The sequence below is a fragment of the Theobroma umbraticum genome, unplaced genomic scaffold (assembly GCF_002168275.2).
Source record: "Theobroma umbraticum cultivar Fairchild unplaced genomic scaffold, ASM216827v3 scaffold_44.0, whole genome shotgun sequence".
Lineage (NCBI taxonomy): Eukaryota > Viridiplantae > Streptophyta > Magnoliopsida > Malvales > Malvaceae > Theobroma > Theobroma umbraticum.
This window is the reverse complement of record NW_018397255.1, coordinates 1,307,729-1,332,356: the sequence shown is the minus strand read 5'-3', so window position 1 is coordinate 1,332,356 and position 24,628 is coordinate 1,307,729. Positions and strand designations below refer to the sequence as shown.

The window sequence follows — 24,628 nt, the reverse complement described above, 5'->3', positions numbered from 1 at the left end:
GTCTTAATAAATTCCACAGTATACTTGATAGCCTATATTGTTGATGTTGTAGTCAATACTTTGTTGCTGGCAAAGCTAGCTGAACATTAGTGCCTTTATGCTTAGCTAGCCATGGGGCTGTCTTTGGAATATGCTTGATAATCACTTCTTATGACATCATTACAACATCCAAAGTGTACACCCAAAACTGATTTGAAGTCAGTTGAATGCTTTCTTACTGCTTTACTCTGCTGGGTTCATTGATCAAATTTTAAATGTATCATGTAATCACTTTAGTCTGATAAAGGTCTGTTCCTTGGTCAATTTCTTCCTTTAATTAAATCTTCAATAATCCTATGCAGATGCACACTATCCTGGATGAGATTATTTTTGGAGGTCAAGTGCTGGAAACAAGTTCAACAGAAGTTATGAAGGCAGTTGAAGAGATATCTAAGTGCTCTCTCTCTCCCTTAACTCTATGCTTATGCGTGAAGCATGCGAGTTTTCCCCCTTTTGAATTGTATTTATACTTATTAACAGACGATGCTTAACCATGATGTAGGTTAGAAGCTGCCTCAAATGCTATCACACTCATTCCGAAGTCTGCTTCTGGTTGGCGAAGTAGGTAGTTCTGCATTTAAATGCCGTTCAAACCAGTCCTCAATTATTTCTGGTCACTGTGAGTTGATAACTTGTGATTTTCACTGACTTGGGCTGGTGTTGTTGGTGAAAGTTTAAATGCTTTGAGTGAAGGGATCTGTTTTATATTGGTCCACATCACCAAAGTCAAGAGGTATTATTATATTTGATTAGTTATTTTTCTGCTTCATAGTGGGAAATAAATACATGTAACAAGCTGTTTTGCTCGCAATTTATAATATGCTTTTACTCTGAGATCTCAGCTAGGGTTTAACACTTGTACGAGCAGTGATTTCTGCTGCTATTATTTTTCCCTGGCATTTTGCTTTTAAAGTAAAGCACGCATCAGGTAGACTTTACCACCGTTTTCATGGGGGTCTGCGGTTTTCTTGAATGGTCCAGTTCTTTTGTTGTTTGAACACAGCCAATTCTTTCTATAATGCGTAGAATTACTGTAGGCTCTATCTATATATTAATCTGCGCAGCTTAGGTGTTGTTTGGCGGCCTTTAATCTTTATAAAATAAATTTCCGTTTCTAAAATTAAGATATTACTATATTTTTATTTGGTTTTATATTTACTATTAATAATATTGAACCATATCTATTTTTGACTCTTTGGAATTTAATATATGGATTTTATAAAGTAATAAATGTAATGTTTTCTTTTATTATAAATTTTAAAAGAATAAAATTCTGAAAATTTATAAAAATTAAAACAAAAATTTGAATAAAAATATAGTATATTAAGATTCCAATATTAATGTTTTGAAAATTATATTTAATCTGTTTTTAATTATAAATTATAGATAAGACCTAAAATTTAATTAACTTTGTTGCCGGTTTCTAATATAATTAATTTAATGATTTATTTAAAATAGTAATGGCATAAAGACATATATTAACATTATAATATTAAATCATTTTGAGTATTACATATAATTATCATAATTAACTGGTACCCTATATTTTATATACATGGTACTTTGATTGAATATAGTCTACGTAACTCCTATTATATTATTTCAACATCAAACATTATAAAGCAATATCGTTATATTGTTAAATAATTATTTAATTTTTAGTAAATTAAAATTTCAAATACTGTAATTATTAAATAAAATTTAATATCGAAACATAAATATAATAAAAATTATTAAAATATATTTTCCATAAATTAAAATTAATAATAAAAAATAATGATAATAATAAAAAATCAAATCGCAAATATTAAGTTGACTATTTATTTATTTAATATAATTATTTTATTATTTATTATATAAAATTGATTTTATAATTACTATTCAACAATTAATTAAATATGATATCAAAATTAGATTTATTTTAATTAGTAACTGCTATTATTGTTAATATTTGGATAATGATTTAATTGTTTATTAATATTGTTTTTTAATAATTAATATAATATTAGAAAATATTTTTAATTAATTAAAATTATTATTTTAATTTATATCATAATAAAAACAATCACTCTAGGATGTGAAAAATAGAACTGTTTGATTTAATAATTAATATCATAATTAATATTTATTGAATATTTTATTATTATTTAAAAATATAAAATTGATCGATTAAATTATTTCTTAAGTAATAATTGGATAATTCTTAATTGATGTTATAATTATTTTTTAATTATTTTTAATTATTAAATTGATATATGATATTATAATTATTTGTTAATTATATAAAAAATATAATCTGTAAAAATAAAATTGCTCTAATAATTAATAATTATTATGAGATTATATTATTAATTATTATTTATTTCTAATATAATTATTAATACATTATAATTACTATGTTAGTTATTTTTAAACTATTCTAATGACTGGATTAATTAATTGCTTTTACGATTTTAATATAACTTAATATAATTATATAATTTATTTTTAATTACTAAATTGTACTATTTAATATCTAGACTGATAAATTATTAGCTAATAAATTATATTAATTATTTTAATTAATAAACAGAACAGTATTATTTAATTTTTATTATCTAATATAATTATTAATGATGATATTTGTATAATAACTTAATTATAATGATATCAATATATTATTTCAAAATCTAGTTATGTCTATGTTTTATATTATTAAATATTCTATTTTAATAATTTTATATAATAGCAAAATAATATCAACATTTTAATAATAATAATAATAACAACAGTAATATTTAATTATTATTTTTATTATATAATATAATTATTGATGTCTATTTTTTATTAACTTAATTATAATAATTTTAATATATTATTTCAATATCTAGGTATATCTATCTTTTATATTATTAAATGCTCTATTTTAATAATTTTATATAACAATAAAATATATCAATTTTTTATAATAATATTAAATATATTATTTCAATATCTAGTTATTTCTATGTTTTATATTGTTAAATACTCTATTTTAATAATTTTATATAAAAGCAAAATAATAATAAAAATGACATGAAGGACGTACATTTAATTCAACATCATGATTCAGATAAAGAGCCGCTCTGAATTTCGACCAAAGGATATATTTGCCAGAGATTAAAGAAAAGGCAGAGCTTGGTTTTCCGAGCATCAATTGGATTTTTTCTTGAAATCTTGAAGGACTAGCTGTGCTGCATTGCGGCCCGGTGCACCCATCACACCGCCCCCAGGATGAGCACCACTACCACACAAGTAAAGGCCTGGCAACGGGGTCCTATAATTTGACCTGCATCCGCAAGTTTGGATAATAATAATAATATATTACAAGAAATTGTGATTAAATTTATAAATGCAGTCACTCTTGTAAAGAAAAAGGCAAAAGAAGCAATCAGATTTGTTTGGTATATATATAAGAATACTAATTTCATTGAATATTTTTTATCAATTTATTTTTATATTTTTAAATTACAATCATATTAAACATTTACATTTATATAATTGTTATTTAAATAAAAATAGAATGTACAGTATTAAAAAATTGTAGATAAATTAAAACATGTACTCATTCTTGCAAGGGAAAAAGGAAAAGAGAAGCAATCGGATTTACCATCCTTTAACAGGTCGCATGAGAAAGAGAGAATCTAATCCCATTGCACCATGAAAGATATTTCCTCCTGCAAACAATGGAAGCTATCGACTAAAATTTAATGCTTTCAGTATAAAATATATATAGTAAATTGTACATACAATTAATACCACTGTGCTTCGATAAAATAAAAAAATGGGAGGAAAAGGTGGAGTTTGATGGAGAAGGGTAATTAAAAATTGCCTGAAAATTTGCTTGCTGCAATTATAATAGTAAGAAGATATGCTTGAAAGGGAGTTCGTTATGAGTAAAAAAGGATTTTCTAATGAATAAAGGCAGGGAGTCTAGGTTTGAAAACCATTTTTAATTCATCGAAAGAAATACTTTCAGTTTGGAGATAAAATGCTCATCAGAATTGTCGGATTAACGCACAGAAGTATTCCTAACCTGTCAAGCCTATTTCCCTTTCAAGGTCAGGAGGAGTTAGCATGTCGTAGCCAACGATAGATGAGCTGAACTCCGGAGCATATTCATCAATCAAGGTGAAACATCTTTGTGCAAATGATTCCTACAATATAAGAATGATTAATAATAGAGCAATGATAATAAGAGTTAGTATTTGGAAAAATCTCAATGATTTTGCATTCTAATTAAGCTTGGAAGTGGAAGAAACTTGGATCAAATTCTACTCACCCTGTAAGCAGGATCATCCCAGCTGCCATCTGATGGTTTATAAGGCATGTATTGGATGAACAAGTTCATGACATGCTTACCTATGAATACATGCAAGATTTTGTCAATAGTTTTAAGCAATAAATCTCATATAGATGCCCATTATCCTAGTTTGCTTATCTAGAAAAAGTATCAAAACATATTCAAATTACTTCAAATTTTGTGTACTTGATTTATGTAACAAGGTCTTTTAATCTATCAGTTCGGATTTTCAAATTTTAATTTTTATTTGATCGTTTTTAAAGAAGAACCTCACAAACTTAATCTATAGAATCATACGTAAGTTCTGCCCAAACTAAACATACTGTATAAATTCCTGAATAGCCATCATGCAAATTTACTTCACTGACAAGTTTCAGTAGCTCAATCTGAACCATTTTATTTTCTCTACTAGCCCTTAAAAAAATAGTCAGGTCAACCTCGTGAGGAGAATTTGCTTCAAGGGAATATTCATTATATATGTTTATGAGAGGGAAAAGTAACCAAATGCTATCATTTCAAATCCTTAAAATGGTATATTTCTAAGATTTCACCATGATTTGCATATGAACGTGATAAACCAGCACAACCAACATTACAAAAAAGAGTGATAGTGGTACATAATAAAAAATTTTATATATGAACATAATAAAATTTTTAAAATGAATTATCATAAAATTAAAATTGATAATTAAAATAAGAAGAAGAAGAAAAGGATGCAATAATATGCAGATAAAAGGATGCCGAAATTGGGTACCAGGCGGAGAAATTGTCTTGTCCAGTACGGATGGAATTGTCATTTCAATGACAGGCCTTCTTGATGGTAATCCATTGACTGCATCTTGACAGGCTGAATCAATCTCCTCCATGCTGAATAAAAGTAGGCATAGGATATCTTCAAACTTGGGTTGTAAAAGAAGAGAAGATATGGTGAATGGAATGCTAAGAAGTGTGACAATTGCCAGATTTATAAGTTTGGTGATCCAGTTTAGAAGTGACTAACAGATGTGCATTATCAGACAATACATATGAAATCTAAGGATGATTTTAAGCTAGTGAGATGGAATAGCATTTTAGATCATGATGCCAAGTGATCAACTTAATGTTATTGTTACCACTTCTTTGATCATGGTATCTCTATCTGCAATCTATCTACCTTCTATTGTTCTGTGTCAATACTAGATTATTATCATCTGCCTTTCCATTGTCCACTTTAACATTAAAACAGTTTGCGAGCTGTAACTGAAAAGGTTAACGTATCATTCCTTTGTCCTGATTAAAACCACAATTTTTAATCTTTCTAAAAGAAGCCACATTTGTGACATGCATCTATACGGCAGTCAGCCTGGCTTTCAAAAGTAAATTGAGTTCCTAGTTCGAGGAAAAATACTTCAAAGTTATTGATTTAAGTAAGTAGTTACATTGGATGGACCATTTAAAAACATGGGTAAAGAGTGGCACCATACCTCTCAGAACCAATATGAATGGTACCAGTGTGCTGAGGACCTGAACCAGGATAATTTGACTTGCAACAGTGAAACTCAGGCAATTTATCAACAGCTAGGTTTATTTTTGTAGTTCCCTGTTTCAGTAAATGATATCTAAAAATGTTTAGCACCAGGCAGTATGACTAAATTTTGCAACTATTGCTCCCCGTCCCCATTTAGAAATTGTCAGAAGCAAGAACTCACGATACTATTATGGTTTCTGAGGATAATCACAATGACTTTCACAATTATGGAGTCGCACATTGTAAACATTCTTTGTCAGCAGACTATATTGATCTTACAGCGTATCCATGCTAGCTAAATATAAAAAATGTAACTGTATAGCTGATTTCTTTTTTGGCCGGCAGTTGTATAGCTGACTAAGTAAGAAGAAAAACCAAATTAAAAAAGTTGTGTAGAATAAAAGAAAATAAGAGAGGCTCTTACAGAGCTGTAATCAGAATACTTAATGGCATGAATGAAATCATCAGGAAGAACATTATCAGGCACCAATTCCTGTGACAGAAATTAAAGCATAGCCAATGATCAAATAAAAGTACATTGAAAGCACAAGTTAATTAGCTAAACACACAAGCTGCTTCCTGTTTTTTGCTGAAAACACTAGTTTTCTGCTTCTTCCAGCAACACAATTGAACAAATTGCAGTAAAATTTTACCATGAAAGTTTTATAAGGGGTTGCATTTGACAAAATGCTTGAAGACTGCACCAGTGTACCATCAGCCAGCAGCACCTAAACAATGTTATCCATGTTTACGACATGTAATTAGTTTAATTCAATATTAAAGATCTGCTGAATTGCAGAAACACAGATAGTAAAACTAACCCCATTCACTTTGCCTGAATCCTCAACTATCAGCTGTGAAACCTTGACAATATAATAACCAGTAAAGTGAGGGTGAGAATGAAGCATAAATTTGTCCTGGCTATTATCAATTAGTCAAGATAATACGGACTATATTTCAAGTTTACACCCATAATTAACATCATTGTCTCACCATGCATTCTGCTTAAGAAGTATAAACATCAAAAAGAAACTAAAGAAGTTACAAAGGAAAAAGAAATCCTCTGCAAACTGCATTATCTCATTATTGGGATTTGTTAGATAGTAACCAATTCCCAGGTCTTTTGCTTCATATGGATGCAGTGCAAGGAGAAATGAATTTGACCAAGACAGCAATTTAGCATGAAAAAAAACAAGAATTATGTCATGCAATCAAATAAGACATCAAAATAGAACTTCATAAGTTCCATTCAGTCATAAGGAGGAAGGTGAATGATGAAAGCTAGAGAAATGATTCAGACAATTATACCTCTGCACTTGTGACAATATGAGCCCCAGCTTCCTTGGCAGCATTGCCAATAGCCATAGAGACTGACCCCATTCCACCTTCAACGTATCTACAAATTTGTTAGTTTTTGAATGCTGATACCTTAAGCGAGATTTGATCATGATATAGTACATTAGCATAATGTACTAGTAATTTTTAATATTTTAATAAATTTTTTTAATTTAAATGGGTGGACTAGATTCGGATCTAGATGTAAAAAGTATCAACCAGATCCAGTCTGGCCCATGCACACATCTACCTGATAACAATACAGTCATATTCTAAAGAATAGGAGAAGGATAATGGACCAAGGCTTGCTACTTAAAATACAAATCCAGCAATAGTATACGTACGACCAAATTCCACGATCACCATCCGTTTCTCCCATTACGTGATGTAGCAGAACATATCCACTTCCTGGTGTGCGGACACTAGCCTACAATACCAATTGAAGGAGAAGAAGCCAAATGATCTACTAATGTTTGCAAGGTAACCAAAGAAAAAACACTGTTCATTTATTCATGTTTCAAAACCATATTGACAATGACCACTACAATATCAGTCTTCTTCTTAAAATAAAAACTGCCTGGAAAGTTCAAAGCACATTAAGGTATAAAATATGTGCCTTTATGCATGACTGAATCTCAAAACTGATGCATCTTCCTACTTTTTAATAATAAAAGTTCTTACCGTACTCCCTATCACAGCATCTGTTGCAAGAGTTGCCTTCAGAACATCTGTCTGTGCATGTCACAGCCAACAATAAAACTGTAAACTGATCAATATAAATCTCTCTTTTTTATCAACACATCTCTTTTTTGAAGTAAGATCTAAAACCACAATTTTAGGAAAAGCTGTAAAAACATGAATCTCACTCAAAACTCCAAATCCATGCCCTGTCGTCTTAGATGATAAACTTTTGCATGACTTCAGAAAATTTTTGATGAGTTGGCATAAACTGTTGCAAATAGATAATGTGTAATCCTATAGCTACTACAGAGAAAGAGAATGAACATGCAACCCATCTTGAAATTTGTCCAAGTTATCTGGTTTGAGACAAGGGAACATATTCACAAAACAAAACTAAGCTGAAGTCACCATAACTCAACTTCACTTATGCCATATGCAAGGGAAAAAAACACTTCAGCTCATTGCAATCTATGAAGTTACAAGGATAATACAAAAGGGGAATTAAAGGATCAAACAACAACCTCAAACCAGTTATTCAAAACCTTTGAAGCCGGGGACAATAAAAGATCCATAAAATCCCTGTCAAAATATATAAATAGACATGATGTGAGGCTTAATTAGACTGGAATGGACTGGCTTACTTCACGATTGTAATGTGTAAGCACCTCAAGCTAGTTAGTTAATTACTTGACTGAAGAAAGTATCCCTATCAGTCAGTTTCTGGCTACTTTCTATTAGCAAATAACGTGAAGCAACATCCTCAACATCAGAATTCAGAAACTACTTCAACTTAAGGAAAGGAACTCTTACACCATATCTTTCTGCCCCAAGGAAGCAGCCTGGCGCAGCAATCGAATCCAAAAGGCTGAGTTGTGTACCTTATTTTTGAATCGATATTGGAGAGATGAGATACCTTGCAAAGTTTCAGGAGGTGGTGAATCCAAAAGTGGATCCATGAGTTTACAGAACCTCTCTAACTGACTCTCATATCTGTAAATTAGGATTACAATTGCATGAAATCATTAAAAGGAATTATTAAACGGAGTACAAAGAAAAATGACATAATCAAGCTTATTAAAACTCAAAAATCAGTAAAACAGATTATTGTAAAAGAAAGGAAAAACGAAAAAACAGAGCTCGTTGTTCAAATTATCATTAAAAATTTATCTCAAAATTCACAATAATCTTGTTTTTCATGCAAGAAATGATATCACATACATACACACATATGAGCAGAGGATTCAAAATTTAAAAGGAAAATCAATCGGATTAAAAGAAGATTAGAATAGATAAGTACCTTGGATAAGCATCGGCATCTCGTTTGGAGAACTTGGAGATCTCAGATTGATTAAGCTCTTTATCAGGCCCTAACAAAAGATATCTTCCATCCAAACAAGGAGTAAACGACGATGGATTCCTTTTCAACAACTTCAATCCATGTCTTGCTAACTCTAGTTCTCTAACAAACTCGAGAAAACAAAGATATTATAAGGTCGACGCATTTAATCTAAATAACCAAAAAAAAAAGTTCAAAAATTATTAAAATAGTATGAAATGGTAGACATGCTTTGAAAACCTGATGATGGAGGGGCGGAGGAGGCTCTGGAGGTAACTGCATCGGGAGAACTTGAAGCCAGGGATCAGTTCTTCGGTAACTGCCGCTCCACCGATGACGTGGCGTCGCTCGAGCACGACCACGGAGAGTCCACTCCGAGCTAAGTAAGCCGCCGCAGTCAAGCCGTTGTGGCCACCTCCGATTACGAGCGCGTCCCATTTTTTTTCCTTCAGCGTGTTCATGGAGCTCACGTGACTGCAGGTGCTGAAGCTCCTTCGCCACATTGCTCTGAGTGAGCTTGCTTTCAGGTTATTGATTGGCAGAAAATAACTAAGAGAGAGAATTTGAAATTTTGTAATGAAAAACGATAGTGGAGCAAATGCTGGTTTGGTTGGAGTTTTAACCAAATATTGTGATTTGAAAACTTATTTCTTAATCTTAGCTTGCTCGTCACATCATCATCATCGCCACGTCATATTTTTTATTTATTTAAAATATTAAAAAATTTAAAAAGGGTAAAAATCCCGTCTGAACACTGAAAGACTGTTTGTCGTAAGCACATTCAGTTTTGCTTATTTTGTTCTGATAACTACAAAAAATTTGAGGCTCGTGAACGTAAACTTTGGTTTTAAAAAAAAAACACCTCGATTTTGTTGCGTTGTTGGGCGAGGTTGTTAAAGCGTAAATACAAGTGGGACCTAGGGAAAGGAATCAAGACAAAGGAATGCACATCGGTCATCGGGGTCGCAAGTTGATTCATAGCAATGATAGTATTCCTTCAAGTATAGGTCAGGTGACACGTGGGTTCGGCCTTGGCCCGCGGGCACAATGGAATACTGGTGTCCGGTGCTATGGCTAAACTCCGCAATTTGTTAACAATTCGAAAAACCAGTAGTAGACGCTAGTGGCCGTACGATCTGAGATGCTGTGGCGCGAAGACAAAATCAGCAGGCCCAGTCCAAAGTAGAAAAAACGAAAAGGCATAACGTTCATCAAAAGATAGGTGTCCGTCAGAGATTGGCAAAATATGTGAGGCGAAGATATATTAATGCAGAAGCCATAAGGAGAATGAGCAAGAAATGTTAAGCTTTAATTTAGCTTTTCATTTAAGTTTGAGACTATAAGCACCCGGAAAAAGTTAGAGCATAACAAAATTCCTAAGAAGAATGCTTCTTAAAATCCCTAAGGACAATGCGTGCAGCATTACGTCCGGGTGCACCCATCACTCCACCTCCAGGATGCGCTCCACTTCCACAGAGATATAGCCCTCTTATGGGTGTCCTGTAACCAGACCTGTAAGTAGAGAAAGTAAAGCTTTCTTTCTTGTTACAAAGTTTTAAACATGAACAAGACGTTGATGTATCCGAAATCAAACGAATTTTCTGCCGTTGAATCATTTAATATGATAAATACTTTCAATTGTTAAAGAATTACCATCCTTTCGCAGGTCTCAGCAAGAAGAGTGAGTCCAATCCCATGGCTCCATGGAAAATGTTTCCTCCTGCCATGCATACATAAAAGGATAAAGAAAATTCAACATTTATATCTAGAGTCAACAAATGATCTATATCCCAATTCATTTTTATCTTCCAGGTCCAAAGAAAAATGAGATTGTTGCTAAAAGAGGTATACATGTTTACTTTGTCAGTTCTCAATGTACATCAGGAAGAGTTCAATGGTGTAACATACCTGTTAGACCAAATTCTCTTTCAAGATCAGGTGGTGTCAGCATGTCATAACCAATAACCGATGAGCTGAAGCCAGGAGCATATTCATCAATCAAGCTAAAGCATCTCTGTGCATATGATTCCTACCAGGACAGCAATAATTTAGCTATTGTAAAATTAACATGTGAACAAAGATACTGTTACTAATAACGGCAACTTACTCGGTATGTAGGATTTTCCCAACTACCATCGGAGGGTTTATAAGGCGTGTATTGGGTGAACAAGCTAACCACATGCTTTCCTACACAGATATGCACCAATCTTAATGACAAAGCAACATGTGGATATAAAATAACTCAAGCTGAGAAGAGAGAGAATTATCTATGATAACATTAAATTCTTTATCAACTGATAATCGTACGTTGTCCCTCTCCAATAAGCTCCCCCTTGCAGGTTGAACCCACCAAAGAAAGAAAGAACGAAAGAAAAGTGTTTAGTTCACCTTAGGATTTCTAGTAAAAGAAAAGAAGACTGGAATCTATCAATTCATAGAATGTTTTGTTCAAAATTAACTTCACTATGGGGATAAACACCACAAGATTATTTTTGAAATAACCATTTCTCCTTGCATTTCTGTCGGGTTCACCTTAGGATTGATTACCCCTACTTTGTTTTGATCCTCATTGTTCCTTGTATCTCAGAGAGATATGCTTCCCTCCATATGCATTATAATGAATAAGTCAGAAGAATAGAGAATGAAGCAGTGTATTTAAGCTTAAGAAGTTGACAATGATTAGAAATTTTGGGAAAAACATACCTTTTGAATAGCAGCATGATTCAAAGACAAAATCATTAAAAAAAAATTGAATACATCATGAATGGAGAGAGGCATAAGGAAGATTGACTTCACTCTACCAGGAGGAGAAATAGTCTTGTCCAGTGAAGAAGGAATTGTCATCTCCATAACAGGCCGTTTTGAAGGTAAGCCATTCCAAGCATCCTGACAAGCTGATCCTATCTCCTCCATGCTTTTATGGTGCCAAATGAAACAATGGAGTCAGAAAAGAGGAAGAGGAAGAAGTTGTACCATTATAACGTGTAATCCTCTATATGTCAACATAACATTTAAAAAATCATATAAAGCTCCAACATGAGAACAAGTGGATGGACAATAATAAGAATGTTTAGCCTTTTTAACAATTGTTTAATGCAGCTGTATACGAATCATTACCAGTCCTTAAGATGACAAAGGCAGTGTAAAATGATACTATTTAATATCTAACCAAAGTGGACCTGATACAAGCATTATTATCACTGCTACAAACTCAATCCATGTTATTGACAGCTAAATAGCAGAAGCTTCAGGAAGCTGTCAAACTAATGAGAACATCTTTTATGTGCTTGTTTCAAAGAGATAATAGAACAAAAATTGCCCACCATAAGAGTATGTCAGGCATATGCAGCCCCACTTTTTTCGTTAAAGAACTGACTGTTTACATTTTAGTATACCTTTCAGAACCAATGTGAATAGTAGCTGTATGCTGAGGACCCCCTTCTGGATTATTTGATCTGCAACAATGGAACTGGGGCAATTTATCAACAGCTACATTGATTTTTGTGGTTCCCTGTTCCAATCAGTGATTAGTACATCTAGATTCTTGAATAACTTCCAAATATAGAAACTAGTAAACTGTGCACCAAGGAAGCCTTGCCAGAGTAAGTTCTTTTGCTCACTTTCATTCAGAAATCACTGTGGAACTAGCCAACTAGTACAAGCAAACAGAAAGATGGACAACACATTTCAGATACTACAACTCAAACCCTTTCAAATCCCAATAGTTATCCCTTTCTTCTTCTCTGGAATTTTTTTTTCTTGGGGTAGAGGTTAGGACATGTCTCATTTTCTCCGTAAACCTCCCTCAAGCTGTTTTCAGCACTCAGAAGCAGGAGGTCTATATATATTTGTTGATATATCATCCTGACAGTTTAATGCTTCAACAATGTGGACGACAAAGTACGACTCAATATCTTTTTCCTTTTTTTAATTTCATTAAGAAAATAATTTAAAGTAACCAATATAGAGTGAAACACCCATAACATGGTCTTCCAAAGCATAAAATGGGAATGAACAACAATCCTCAAAATAAAAAAAAAAAAGGAAATATGACAAATTTATGTTAAATGCTTTAGTATGCAAAGGTAGATATAAGATTTACTCTGAATTATGAAATTACGGCAGATATAAGATTGACAATCTGAGGGGTTAAATAATAAAACAAATCAAGCAGAATCCTTAATAAATGAAATCTTTGACAGCATTTGGGCTTGAAAGTTGGCACTGGTAGTTGCAGCCAATAATTCAAAATTTGAACTAGTTTTACCCACTCTTTGTTTCTTCCCCCAATGAAATATGAGGATGAATGTAGGTTCAGCTAAAGCTGTTCGTGAAGTAATCTTACAGAGTTGTAGTCAGAGTACTTGATAGCACGGAGAAAATCATCAGGAAGAACATCTTGAGGCACCAATCCCTGCATCAAAAAGACGCAGCTTTTCTTGAAAAGAAAACTTCATAGAAAAAGCAAGTAGAAAAAAAATTTGATATGAATCTTCCTCTTCGTTTTATCAATATAATTCTCCATAGTCATCTTTTCTTAACATATCATATTCCATCAATACTTCTCCAGTTCATGAAACAGACATGGAGACATGTTAACATTAGAAAATCATACCAGGAAGGTCTTGTAAGGGGTTGCATTCGATAGAACAACTGAAGAATGTACTCTTGTCCCATCAGCTAGCAACACCTAGATTATCAATATGGTAATTAGTAATCTACTTACTAATAAACACTTCCAGATTTATCCGTTGTGTCAGTCCAAGAAGTGAACTAACCCCTTTTACTGTACCAGAATCTCCAATCATTAATTGTGACACCTGTACAGCAAGATGAAAAATTGAAAACCAGTAAGAAATATAAAACTTGATTGAACAAGCTAATTTGTTTATTGATAATAATACATTAGAGAAGTTTACAGAAATTAAAAAAAAAAAAAAACAACAACAACATTATTTAGAAATTTTCTTAGGTCATAGCATCACAAATTCCAACTTTCTGATGCAATGAAAGAAGGGCAGACATACTTCTGCATTTGTCACAATAGAAACCCCAGCTTCGCTTGCAGCATTACTTATGGCCATGGATATAGAGCCCATCCCACCTTCAACATGCCTACAGCACGTGTTGAGTGCATTGGGTTAAGCCCATTCTACTGTGAGTAGGACATAAAACCTGGAGACTTTCTTCGATAGCATTCCAACATTTACCATCAACAGGAAAGAGTTTTGTTATAAATCTAAATGGTATCTTGCAAAACAATGTCCTCAATCAGGCATTCTACCATAGAATATCAAATCCATGAGTGTACCGATGACAAAAGAAGCAATTTTATTGCACAAATCAAAAGGTAGTGAGAATTCAATTAACACAAGCTTGGTGTAATTGCTAGTCTTTCCATTTTCTTAGACGATCAAATTGATCATCCCATCTACTGATTAAAATTTCCCTCTGAGATACTTACGACCATATATTACGATCACCATCAGTTTCACCCATCACATGATGTAGTAGAACATATCCACTGCCAGGTGTATGAATGCTGGCCTACAGGAAATAATTGAAAACACAAACACCAATCATTAATGCCAAAGGTTACTAGCACGGAGCATGCTATCATGCATTCAAAAGCCCCTTTCAAAAGAAAGTGGAAATCCTAGGGACTAAATCTAATATAGATATTAAATTCATTTTTATATTTTTCTAACATTATCTGTCTTACCATTAATAAGTATGGAGGTCTTACCATACTTCCAATAATGGCATCTCCAGCAAGTACTGCCTTCAGTATATCACTCTGCAAAAACCCAACAACCCATAAAAATAATTTTTGGCACCAAATTTAGGTTCCTCGATCAAGAAACTATTAGTCAATCACTTAGCTCAGTTATGTAAAATTATGAATTGATAACTCATACGTTAATTAAGGACATTAGCCATGTAGATTGCTAGTTATCACAACTTCAAAGGTATGCATATACCATTTAATTATATTAGGACTAGGTGAAGAGCATTAAAGAAAAAATCAAAGTTGTGGTCATAACCAACCAATGCAGGAGTAGCGATTGGGTTGGCTGGTCAAGGTTATTCTGAACCCAGCAATTGATTGCATTCAAGCCATCAACTACCCAAAAGCACCAAAACAGATTGAGATCATAACTTGAACTAACTAGAAGCTTGGAGTAAGCACACACGGAATTTGACAAACAATCAAGCATTAAGCAGGAAATAAGGCTAATTTAACCATCTCAAGAATTAAGCACAAATTTTAAAAACAATCAGGGTGCACAAACATCTCTCTTTAAGTAAAAGAAAGCAACTAAGACAATTACAACCTCGAACCACTTATTTAGAACCTTTGATGTAGGGGACAATAAAAGGTCCATAAAATCCCTGCCAAACATTAGACCATAAATTAAGAAACTAAAAGAAAATATGAGAAAACTACCATCTATAGGTATCCATGAGAAGAATATGACTTACACCACATCCTTTTGCCCCAAAGCTAAAATATGCCTCAGGCAGGAAGCCCAAAACACTGATTTCTCTAACTTATCCCGCAGACGATCAATAAATGATGAATCCCAGTGCAAGGTTTCAGGGGTACGTGAATCCAAAAGAAAGTCCATCAATTTAGAGAACTTATATAGCTGATTTTCATATCTGCTGACAAGAAAAAATTTGCTTTAGAAGCCCTGAGCAAAACAGATATGACATTGGTACATTTCAAACTTTCAGTAAATCGGGAAACTCATAAAACTGAAAACTAGTGAACTTGACATAGCGAAGGCTAATCGTCAACATGTTTTGAGGCTCAAAATGAAAATGTACTAAGCAATTTACATTTATTTTCCAAGAAGTTTAAAGCTGAATTTAATGGGAGAAATTGGAAAACGAAAGCAAAAAAGAAAAAGAAAAGAAGGAACACCTGGGATAAGCGTCCGCGTCACGTTTCGAAAACTTTGATATCTCCAAGTAGTTATGATGATCATCGTACCCCATTAGAAGGTAACGCCCATCAAGACATGGCGTAAACGACGTCGCTGTCGGCTTCAACAACTTCAAGCCATGCCTCTTTAATTCTAGCTCTCTTCAATTTCAATGACATAGCATAACATAAATTAACGCAAAAAAATCAATACAAATTTTTTCTTGTTTCTAATTTTCAAAGAGGGAAAAGAAAAAAAGTGGTCAACCTGATAACGGAGGGGCGGAGGAGGCTTTGGAGGTAGCTGCAGCGAGAGAATTTGAAGCCAGGAATAATTTCTTCGGTTACGGCTGCACCACCGATGACGTGGCGTCGCTCGATCACGGCAACGGATAAGCCGCCACGAGCCAAGTAAGCCGCGGCTGTCAAGCCATTATGCCCACCGCCGATCACCAATGCGTCCCATTTCTTCTCCTTTAGTGCTTGCGCAGGGGGTGTGTAGCTGCTGGTAAAGCCTCTTCGCCACATTTCCGAAACCGCTGGCTTCGGAACTCCCGCAGAAACTGTTTTGGTGTTGTAGGAAGGATCCGTTACTTTCTTTTTGACTGAAAATGTTTTTCAAAAAATATTTTCAGGATTTATATTTGTTTACAAAATAAAAAATTTATTTTAAATATAAATATTTAACGTGTCATCTAATGTTTTAGGCCTCTACAGGATGTATGATATTTTTCAAAAAATAAACAAATTGTTATATTAAATTTAAAAATATAAATTTAATGAATATTAATATTTAATTTAAATATTAAAAATTAAAAATATATTAATATTTAAATTATAAATTTTTTCAGTTAAAATATTACTATTTAAATTATTTAATATTATTTAAATTAAAATTTTTTTAATAAAACTATTCAATTTAATTAAATTTTTATTTATAAACTAAATAAATCTTATTTAATAATGATAATAAAATCAATAATTATTATTTGATGAATACAATAAATATTGATTTTTTTAGAGAGAATATACATAAATATAGATTTTAAATGTCTTACATAATTAATAAATATTGATGTTTTTATAATAAATACATATAAATATGAATTTTAGATGCTATATGTAATTAATAAATATTAATTTTTTTATAATGTTATAGTAAAAAGGTGAAAAGATAGAAAATTTTGTAAAATTGAGAACTTACTTTAATTGTAAACTAGTATTGTATAAGATTTAGGGTAGTATTAATAATTATATTACACTAATCCCTAAATAAAATACTCAAATACAAACATACTTAACTGATATTTATAAACATCAGTTAACCAAATACAAACAACTTAATTCCTATAAACTATTTTTGATTCAAAAGAAGATAATTTACCAAAAAAAGCATTGGGTTCTATCTAAAGCATATGATGAAAATACTTATTCAAGAAAAGCATTGGGTTCTATTTGAAGTATATGATGAAAATACTACTATTTTAATCTTATTGGTCAACAATAATGGACAGTGCTAAGCCTATAACCCACTAAATATAGTTTCACAAGTTATTAAAAAAAAATCTTAATTGAGGCAAAACGTAAAGATGTAATCTATTGTTTATAACTTCATGATCGAAGATAAGGCAATAGAATTGATAGTGAAATTTATGAACTTAAGAAGAATTGATAAAGGAATTGTACTAAGAAATAGAAAAATTCAAAGATGAAAAACAAGCGTGAGGAACTCAAATCCATACGTTTAGAGAGAAAGTTCAAAAAGATCAAACTCATGTCTGAAAGCCTCTAAACTCAACCAATCCACATATCAATGAATTACAGTTACGCACGGCATAAAATTATCACTTCACATAATATGAAGATAAAGTATTGATTTCCTTTATATATAATTATAGAAATGAGATTAAATATTTCAAAAAATATTATTATTTATTTTACTTATTTTTATAGATATTTTTTATTTTGATTTTAAATTAGTGAAAATTAAATGGCATCATTACTTTGTAATCAATTTTTATTTATTATCTTAATACTTAAATGGTGAACAATATTTATCACAAGATAATAATTCAAATAATAAAAAATATTTTTGATAATTTATTCAAAAAAATAAAATATATCAACTTTTTTTATAAAATATTTTACAATGAAAAAACTTTTTCCCAATAAATTAGTTTTCGATTATTAAACAGATCTAAACATCAATTCTTTCTACTACAAGGAATCTTGAAGTTGAAGCGAGACGCTTACCACACCCTTTGGAGGATAGTTGAAAACAATTGTTTTGCAATTTACGCCTTAGGAAAATATAGTTGTGGCTTTTGACATAATTATGGTCCTATGGTCTAGTGGTCAGGACATCGGACAGTAACCCAAGTTCAAATGTCGGTGTGACCTTTACTGGAGACCTGGAAATTAATGTTCACTGCTTTTAGTCCATAAATTTTTTGGAAAAGAAAAATTAAACTAGGAGACGTAGAAATTAATGTTCACTGCATTTAGTCCATAAATTTTTTGAAAAAGAAAAATTAAATTTACCAGTCAAACTTTGTAGTTAGAAATTGATACATGAATACCTTGACAGCCTTATCTTCCTCACCATCATCTCAAAGTTTTTAAACTTCTCTCTTTCTTTGGATGACGGAGACCTGGAAATTAATATTCACTGCATTTAGTCCATAAATTTTTTGGAAAAGAAAAATTCGACTTAGCAGTCAAATTTTGTTGTTAGAAATTGATACATGAAATACCTTGACAACCTTATCTTCCTCACCATCATATCATAGTTTTTAAACTTCTCTCTTTCTTTGGATGAGGCCACCCATCTCATTCAAGGACTAGTACAAACTCAAAAAGAGATTTGGAAATTAATGTTCACTGCATTTAGTCAATAAAGAATATATATCAACTTGACAGAAATAAAAAATTAATAACTGAAGAATGAGATGGTGTGATGTTTAGCCAATTTCTTAAGGCTCTAGAAATTTTGAGTGATTTTGAACTAATAAAAAAAAGGTCGTAAGAGTGGATCTGACAAAGCAATATCCACAGCTCTACATGGATCTGGATCTTTCTTGTTTTTGTTATTGGCTTGGCCCATGGTCAGTGTTGCTCAACGCTAAAGATTCCAAGATTGGGTTAGAGATCAAACCCCTAACCCCTCCTTAGATTTCACTAGTTTAAGGGCTTGTAGCTCATTGTTACTCTACTACTATTTGACCATTTGGGCATCTTGTCCCCTTCATAATAAAAGAGGAACTGTTAGGAAACAAACCGGAAAATGATCCTCAAGGGTTGCTATAATTAATTAAAGATACATATGCAGAAAAACATCCAAATTCTTGGCTATTTCTGGTATGCACTATTACAAAAGTTTCAACTTTCAAGAATACTCACACAGCTTTCAGCATAATTTTCCACTTTTCCCTCCTCCTTTCTTTGAAGAATGGAGTGGGTTTTGGAACTTAGCTAACCTTCTTTATTAACCTATTAACCTTAGATTGATAATTAGGTATGGAGGGGGAAGACAAGTTCAAAATTGACTAGGTATAATTATTATATATAATGTGTTAATAGGTCTGTAGGTTCATTTCTTTCAAGAATGTTAAATGCATTTATCTATTAAGAAATCCCACATGCTGAATTGATTATCACAACATCGTACTTACAATTTGATAAATTATACCTTAAATGTCTAGACTTAAAAAAGAAGAAATTGACCATCCTTGGAAATGTTGATCCGTAACCTCTCTCTGTCTCTCACTTCATATTGGGGACGCTTAAATTATCATATAAAATATGCTGCAAAAATTCTATTTGGCAACTTGCCATCAACCTATCAAAGCCTCGGTTTCCGGATTATGCGGAGCCCGCATGTAGTTTTTCTTAGCTCATTTAGGTCTTTTTATCTTAAATCACAGTGCATACTTATCTGCCATATGATTCTATGCCTTTGGATTTCCCTTCCATATTTTCTTCTTCTATCAAGATTAGCACCGATCATCAAGACCTTTCGTCATCAGCAACTAGATTATCCTTTTTTTTTCTGGTAACAATATGAGATCTAGCCAATTTTCTTCCTCTTCCTACGACTCAAATTGGACGCCTGAGCAGAACAAAATGTTTGAGAATGCTCTGGCAAAATATGATGCAGATGTTCCTGATCGATGGCAAAAAATAGCCAAGCTAGTTGGTGGGACAAACGAGCAGGAAGTGAAAAGGCAGTATGAAATCCTTCTAGATGACATCAAGCGCATTGAATCAGGCAAAGTACCCCTTCCTAAGTACAGGAGAAATGAAGGAAGCAGCAGGATCAACGGCATTAGCAATGAAGAGCAGAGGTAACATGTTTATATTTCTATTTACTGGTTTCAAAATTGCATTAATTTCACATATATTAATCTTCTGCTGCTTCAACTTTCTAGTCACTGAGGTGATGAAGCATCATCTCCCACTCCCCTTCCACAGGAATGAAATCCTAGATATATAACTAAGCTTAGATTTTAATCTAATCTGCACTTCAAGCTTATATTGTTTTGTACACACTATCAGAAAGCCAGAGCCTTTAGCAAAACATGTTTCTCATTCTCCATTTTCATCCTGATATGTAATATTTCACCCATACTGTGATTCATTCCAACTTGACAAAGTTGTAACAGTAGAGTTATCTATTGATGTTGTGCTAATTTTTTTAAAAAATTTTATTATTTTCAATTCTACAGACTGAAGCATCTAAAGCTCTAATGGTGAATGGTCAATGTAGCAGTAGAGGCTGCTAGCTATTCCCCGGAAAAGTTTATCAATTTGTTTAGCAATTAAAAGGCTGCCCATTTATCTTGCTTTACATTCTTTCTTCCTTTTTTGATGTAATGATCTTATCTGTGCCCACCTTCCATATATTGACACCATGAGAAATGATAAATCTAACTATCAACTTTTTCTCATGTCATACAAACTCATTTGATTTGTTCTTATTTTTTCCCACTGGGCCAACCCCGGCATACCAATCTTTCTCATCCAATATAGATAATCAAGTAATCTGTATTACCTTTCATTGCCTTGAAATTAACCTGAGATAGAGGATTATACATCTGGCTATCAAGAAGATCCAATCCATAACCTTCTCTCCTATGCCACTAAGAAATAAAAAAAGAGAGGAAAAAACAATGATATGACATTCCCCTAAAAGGCTTTCCGCACCTAACACTTACATCACAAAATAAAGCATGACAAAGACTTCTTATTTTCTTGCTAATCGCTACTATAGAAAGGGACAGAGAGAACTCTCAGCTTCATCAAGTTCAGGTCTTCGGAAAAAAAAAATCAACATGTTTGTATAGGCATTATAGCTCCCAAACTCCCGGTTGTCAAGCAGCTGTTTCCCACCAAAGATAAGTCATTAATCAGAACAACACGTAAAGAACAAAAGAATCTCTTCTTTTTTTTTTGTGTGTTTTTGTTTTTGAATTCATCTTGTTAAGCAAAGAACAAAAAATCAATAATGCTAGTAATAATTACCTTGCTAAGGGATTCTACGAAACAAACCATGTGTTCATCCATGGAAGCATGAATAAACCGCTTACAAAAGCTGTTCCTTATAGTAGCAACGATCCCTGCACCGTCATATTTCACCGTTCCACATGAAGAGATCGAACTGGAGCAGATTCAGATTCTAGGGCTTGCGTAGCGGATTGGTTTTTCTCGGACTCCATGTGGTCTAGCACCTAACAAGGAAAGGAAGGCTTTGAAATTAACGATAAGTCTGGCAAAAAAAGTGAGAAATCTCAAGCAAAAGACGGGCGATAATCTGACCCAAGATCGATGTGTAAAGGCTGAAGCAAGAGAGATAAATTGAGTTATATATAGTCTACGGTGTTTGATTCAAAGGCAGGTGCGAGAGTCGTTAGGGTAAAAAAATTCATTAAGCGACAACGTATTTGTTTACGACTTTACGGGAGACGACATCGTACGGTAGATATGGTTTCAAAGTTCAAACAATGGCTCCTTTTTTATCCTAAAGGTCAATTGAGGCACACGACACCGTACGGTTGATATGGTCCTGCAGAGGAAGAGACCGGGTGATTTTTGGAAGACAGCCTTCTGCTTGCGTCGGTAATCCTTATACTTTTTCCGAAGATTATGTTAGAATATCAAATTAAAAAATTTAAAAATTAATTTCAATGTGTGTATCAATATTATTATTTTTAAAATTTTATTCGTCTCGAAGATATAATGAAACTCAGTGATTGATGATGTTTTATATTGATAAAATTAATCCTCTGAGCACTCACCAGAGTATAACGAGATTATCAAACTTCTATAATATTTTTTCTATAAAAAAATAGTATAAAAGAAAACTTGAAAGATGTTTGAGGAAAAAAAATAAGAGATATTAGTGTTTTTTTTTTATTGGATAAGGAGACTCTTTTTTTATAGGCATAGATGTCTATTCTCAACAGACCCTATTTGTATCTGTTTCAAAGAATTATTCTTGTTGATTTTTTCTAACATACGTGATTTTTTTTTTAATTTATTAATTTAATTTTCAACTGACATAATTTTTTTAAATTTCTAACCGTTATAATTTTTTTTCTATTTCGATATGAAATCATATTTTTATTTGAAAATATCCAACAAATTAAAATCAAATGAACCGTGGCAAGTGAACTGTAGATGATGCGCAAAAAAATACGAACACCGTTTAGCGTGGTGTAGTTAAGTTTTAAGGCACAGCTTATCCAAGCAGCAGCGTTCCTAAGAAAGCGGAACCTGTAAGAGGAAAAAATGGCTGCTGGAGAATCATCTTTTAAGGTTCGTTTTTACTGTTTAAACCTCAATTCACCTTAAAAGCTCTGCAAAATTTCAAACGGAAATGGTAAATTTCCTTTATTTTCTATGCATTTTCTTGCTGTTCATTCTTATTCCGGATTGAGGCAAAAAAACTTAAATGAAAAACAGCACTTGGTTTTTCAGGGAATCAAAAGAATTGATGTTTTTCCAATGTAACAGAGCCCAACCTTAAAGTTTGTGAAAATCTTCAGCTTTGGAATTGGTTTGCATTGTTTGTACTTGAAAATTTGGACTGTCTCCTCCATACTCTCGACATAAATCATCTTTCGTTTCTTCATAGTCAATTACTATGGATATTTGATGACAGCTGATATTGGGTTCTTCATCAATGGCTCGGCAACGAATTCTAGCTGAGATGGGATATGAGTTTACAATCATGGTATGTTGTTAAGGTGCTGGTATATATACATCATTTTCAAGGGGACTTTAAAAGGGAAAAACAACTAAAAAAGAATTTGGCATACTTAAACAAGTGAGCCCTGATTCTAACTAAAAGACAAAAGTTCGGGTTTTTTAAGTACGATTTTTTAAATGTTTTTTTGGGTTTTTATTCATATTTCTCATTGGCTTAAAGAAGTCACCCTTAGTTTTCTAACTAAAATTGGGGTTTTAAGCATGAAATTTTTTATTTCTTTGAACTTTTCATCTAGTGAAGAATGCTATTGATGGGGTTTTATATAGTTTAGTAAAGGAGGAAGAGATTTAACTAAATATGTATTTAGACTGCAGATGCGGATGAGAAAAGTAACAGGAAAGAAAAGCCAGAAGGCCAGGTGACGGCTCTTGCTGAGGCAAAGGTATCTCACAAAGTGCACTTTTGCTCATGCTTTACTATTTTATTTTCACGTGAGCAATGCTTTATTTGAACTTGTCCTAACAGATGATCCTTTTATTAGTGGCAGAGGGCAGAGGGAGTAATGCTAAAGATCTATAGACGTAATTTATTGTGATAGTTTTCACCATTACGTCGACATTGCTTGTCATGTCATGATCTAAGAGTGTATCAACTTTTTTGTATGTCATACTCGGTTCTGTTTATATATAAAGAAGCATTACCCCAGCTTACCAATCTTTCTAATCCAATATAGATAATCAAGTAATCTGTATTACCTGTCATTGGCTTTAAATCAACTTTAATGTTACAGTTCATCAGGGAAGAATTGAGATAGAAGATTATGATTTTGGTTATCAAGAACAGAACAAAATCATAAGTACATATGAAAAGATAAAATTACTTATTATTAAAACAGTGTTTTGACATCAAAAAGCTATAGATCCATAACCTTCTCTCTTATGCCACTAAGAAATAAAAGAAAAAACAATGACATGACATTCCCCTAAAAAGCTTTTGCACCTAACTTTATCTCAAAATAAAGCATGACAAAGACTACTTATTATCTTGCTAATTGCTACTATACAAAGGGACACAGAGAACTCTCAGCTTCATGAAGCCCAGCCCCTCGGGAAAAAAATCAACATGTTTGTATAGGCAGTATAGCTCCCAAACTCCCTGTTGTCAAGCAGCTGTTTCCCACCAAAGATAAGGCATTAATCAGAAAAACACGTAAAGAACAAAAGAATCTCTTTTTTTCTTTTTTGGTTTTTCGAATTCATCTTGTTAAGCAAAGA

General features: G+C 32.5%; 5 protein-coding genes across 22 annotated transcripts in view; 3 read left to right on the top strand and 2 right to left on the bottom strand.

Moving 5' to 3' along the window:
• LOC110429266 (Clathrin adaptor complex small chain family protein) overlaps window positions 1-880 on the top strand; it is a 2,854-nt gene extending 1,974 nt beyond the window's left edge. Inside the window, exons 6-7 of the mRNA XM_021445211.2 lie at window positions 342-433; window positions 542-880. Coding sequence (XP_021300886.1) covers window positions 342-433; window positions 542-608 — 159 coding nt within the window. The 3' untranslated portion in view covers window positions 609-880. The remainder of the gene's footprint in view (window positions 1-341; window positions 434-541) is intronic.
• A 2,179-nt stretch (window positions 881-3,059) lies between these two features.
• Window positions 3,060-9,825, bottom strand: LOC110409913 (FAD/NAD(P)-binding oxidoreductase family protein). The gene is made up of 16 exons (XM_021419429.1): window positions 9,460-9,825; window positions 9,181-9,342; window positions 8,694-8,873; window positions 8,405-8,462; window positions 7,884-7,934; window positions 7,547-7,629; window positions 7,176-7,263; window positions 6,689-6,730; window positions 6,521-6,595; window positions 6,292-6,360; window positions 5,824-5,939; window positions 5,115-5,227; window positions 4,340-4,419; window positions 4,094-4,214; window positions 3,668-3,734; window positions 3,060-3,346 (listed from the first exon to the last, which is right to left on the bottom strand). The coding sequence occupies exons 1-16, from the start codon at window positions 9,720-9,722 to the stop codon at window positions 3,211-3,213; spliced, it is 1,704 nt and encodes a 567-aa protein (XP_021275104.1). The 5' UTR covers window positions 9,723-9,825; the 3' UTR covers window positions 3,060-3,210.
• Window positions 9,826-10,442: 617 nt separating this feature from the next.
• LOC110408892 (uncharacterized) lies at window positions 10,443-16,749 on the bottom strand. 16 transcript variants are annotated; one of them, XM_021418024.2, is made up of 16 exons: window positions 16,416-16,749; window positions 16,148-16,309; window positions 15,703-15,885; window positions 15,576-15,612; window positions 14,942-15,016; window positions 14,684-14,766; window positions 14,247-14,334; window positions 13,998-14,039; window positions 13,835-13,909; window positions 13,565-13,633; window positions 12,615-12,730; window positions 12,021-12,133; window positions 11,327-11,406; window positions 11,128-11,248; window positions 10,873-10,939; window positions 10,443-10,731 (listed from the first exon to the last, which is right to left on the bottom strand). In XM_021418024.2, exons 1-16 carry the CDS (start codon window positions 16,673-16,675, stop codon window positions 10,596-10,598), a joined length of 1,707 nt encoding a protein of 568 aa, XP_021273699.1. In that variant the 5' UTR covers window positions 16,676-16,749; the 3' UTR covers window positions 10,443-10,595. The 16 variants fall into 16 exon arrangements, 6 of the variants coding, with proteins under 6 accessions (XP_021273699.1, XP_021273697.1, XP_021273703.1 ...); XM_021418022.2 differs by having other exon boundaries at window positions 10,444-10,731; window positions 15,555-15,612; XM_021418028.2 differs by having other exon boundaries at window positions 10,444-10,731; window positions 14,966-15,016.
• A 3,238-nt stretch (window positions 16,750-19,987) lies between these two features.
• Window positions 19,988-21,039, top strand: LOC110409318 (protein RADIALIS-like 4). The gene is made up of 2 exons (XM_021418623.2): window positions 19,988-20,490; window positions 20,872-21,039. Exons 1-2 carry the CDS (start codon window positions 20,207-20,209, stop codon window positions 20,891-20,893), a joined length of 306 nt encoding a protein of 101 aa, XP_021274298.1. The 5' UTR covers window positions 19,988-20,206; the 3' UTR covers window positions 20,894-21,039.
• A 1,890-nt stretch (window positions 21,040-22,929) lies between these two features.
• The window catches only part of LOC110409120 (Maf-like protein), a 7,154-nt gene continuing 5,455 nt past the window's right edge, over window positions 22,930-24,628 (top strand). For all 3 annotated transcript variants that reach the window (XM_021418366.2, XM_021418365.2, XM_021418364.2), the window contains exons 1-2: window positions 22,930-22,960; window positions 23,307-23,378. In XM_021418366.2, the coding sequence (XP_021274041.1) occupies window positions 22,934-22,960; window positions 23,307-23,378 (99 nt within the window). In that variant the 5' untranslated portion in view covers window positions 22,930-22,933. The remainder of the gene's footprint in view (window positions 22,961-23,306; window positions 23,379-24,628) is intronic.

Excerpts from the sequence above, each read along its gene's own strand:
- LOC110408892 (XM_021418022.2), bottom strand. The coding sequence starts at position 16,675 with ATGTGGCGAAGAGGCTTTACCAGCAGCTACACACCCCCTGCGCAAGCA. Across the intron at positions 14,335-14,683 it reads GGTGATCGTAATATATGGTC|GCATGTTGAAGGTGGGATGG; the intron begins GTAAGTATCTCA and ends CACGTGCTGTAG. Across the intron at positions 10,940-11,127 it reads AAGAGAATTTGGTCTAACAG|GAGGAAACATTTTCCATGGA; the intron begins GTATGTTACACC and ends TATGCATGGCAG.
- LOC110409913 (XM_021419429.1), bottom strand. The coding sequence starts at position 9,722 with ATGTGGCGAAGGAGCTTCAGCACCTGCAGTCACGTGAGCTCCATGAAC. Across the intron at positions 6,361-6,520 it reads CCCCTTATAAAACTTTCATG|GAATTGGTGCCTGATAATGT; the intron begins GTAAAATTTTAC and ends TTTCTGTCACAG. Across the intron at positions 3,735-4,093 it reads AAGGGAAATAGGCTTGACAG|GAGGAAATATCTTTCATGGT; the intron begins GTTAGGAATACT and ends CATTGTTTGCAG.
- LOC110409318 (XM_021418623.2), top strand. The coding sequence starts at position 20,207 with ATGAGATCTAGCCAATTTTCTTCCTCTTCCTACGACTCAAATTGGACG. Across the intron at positions 20,491-20,871 it reads ATTAGCAATGAAGAGCAGAG|ACTGAAGCATCTAAAGCTCT; the intron begins GTAACATGTTTA and ends TCAATTCTACAG.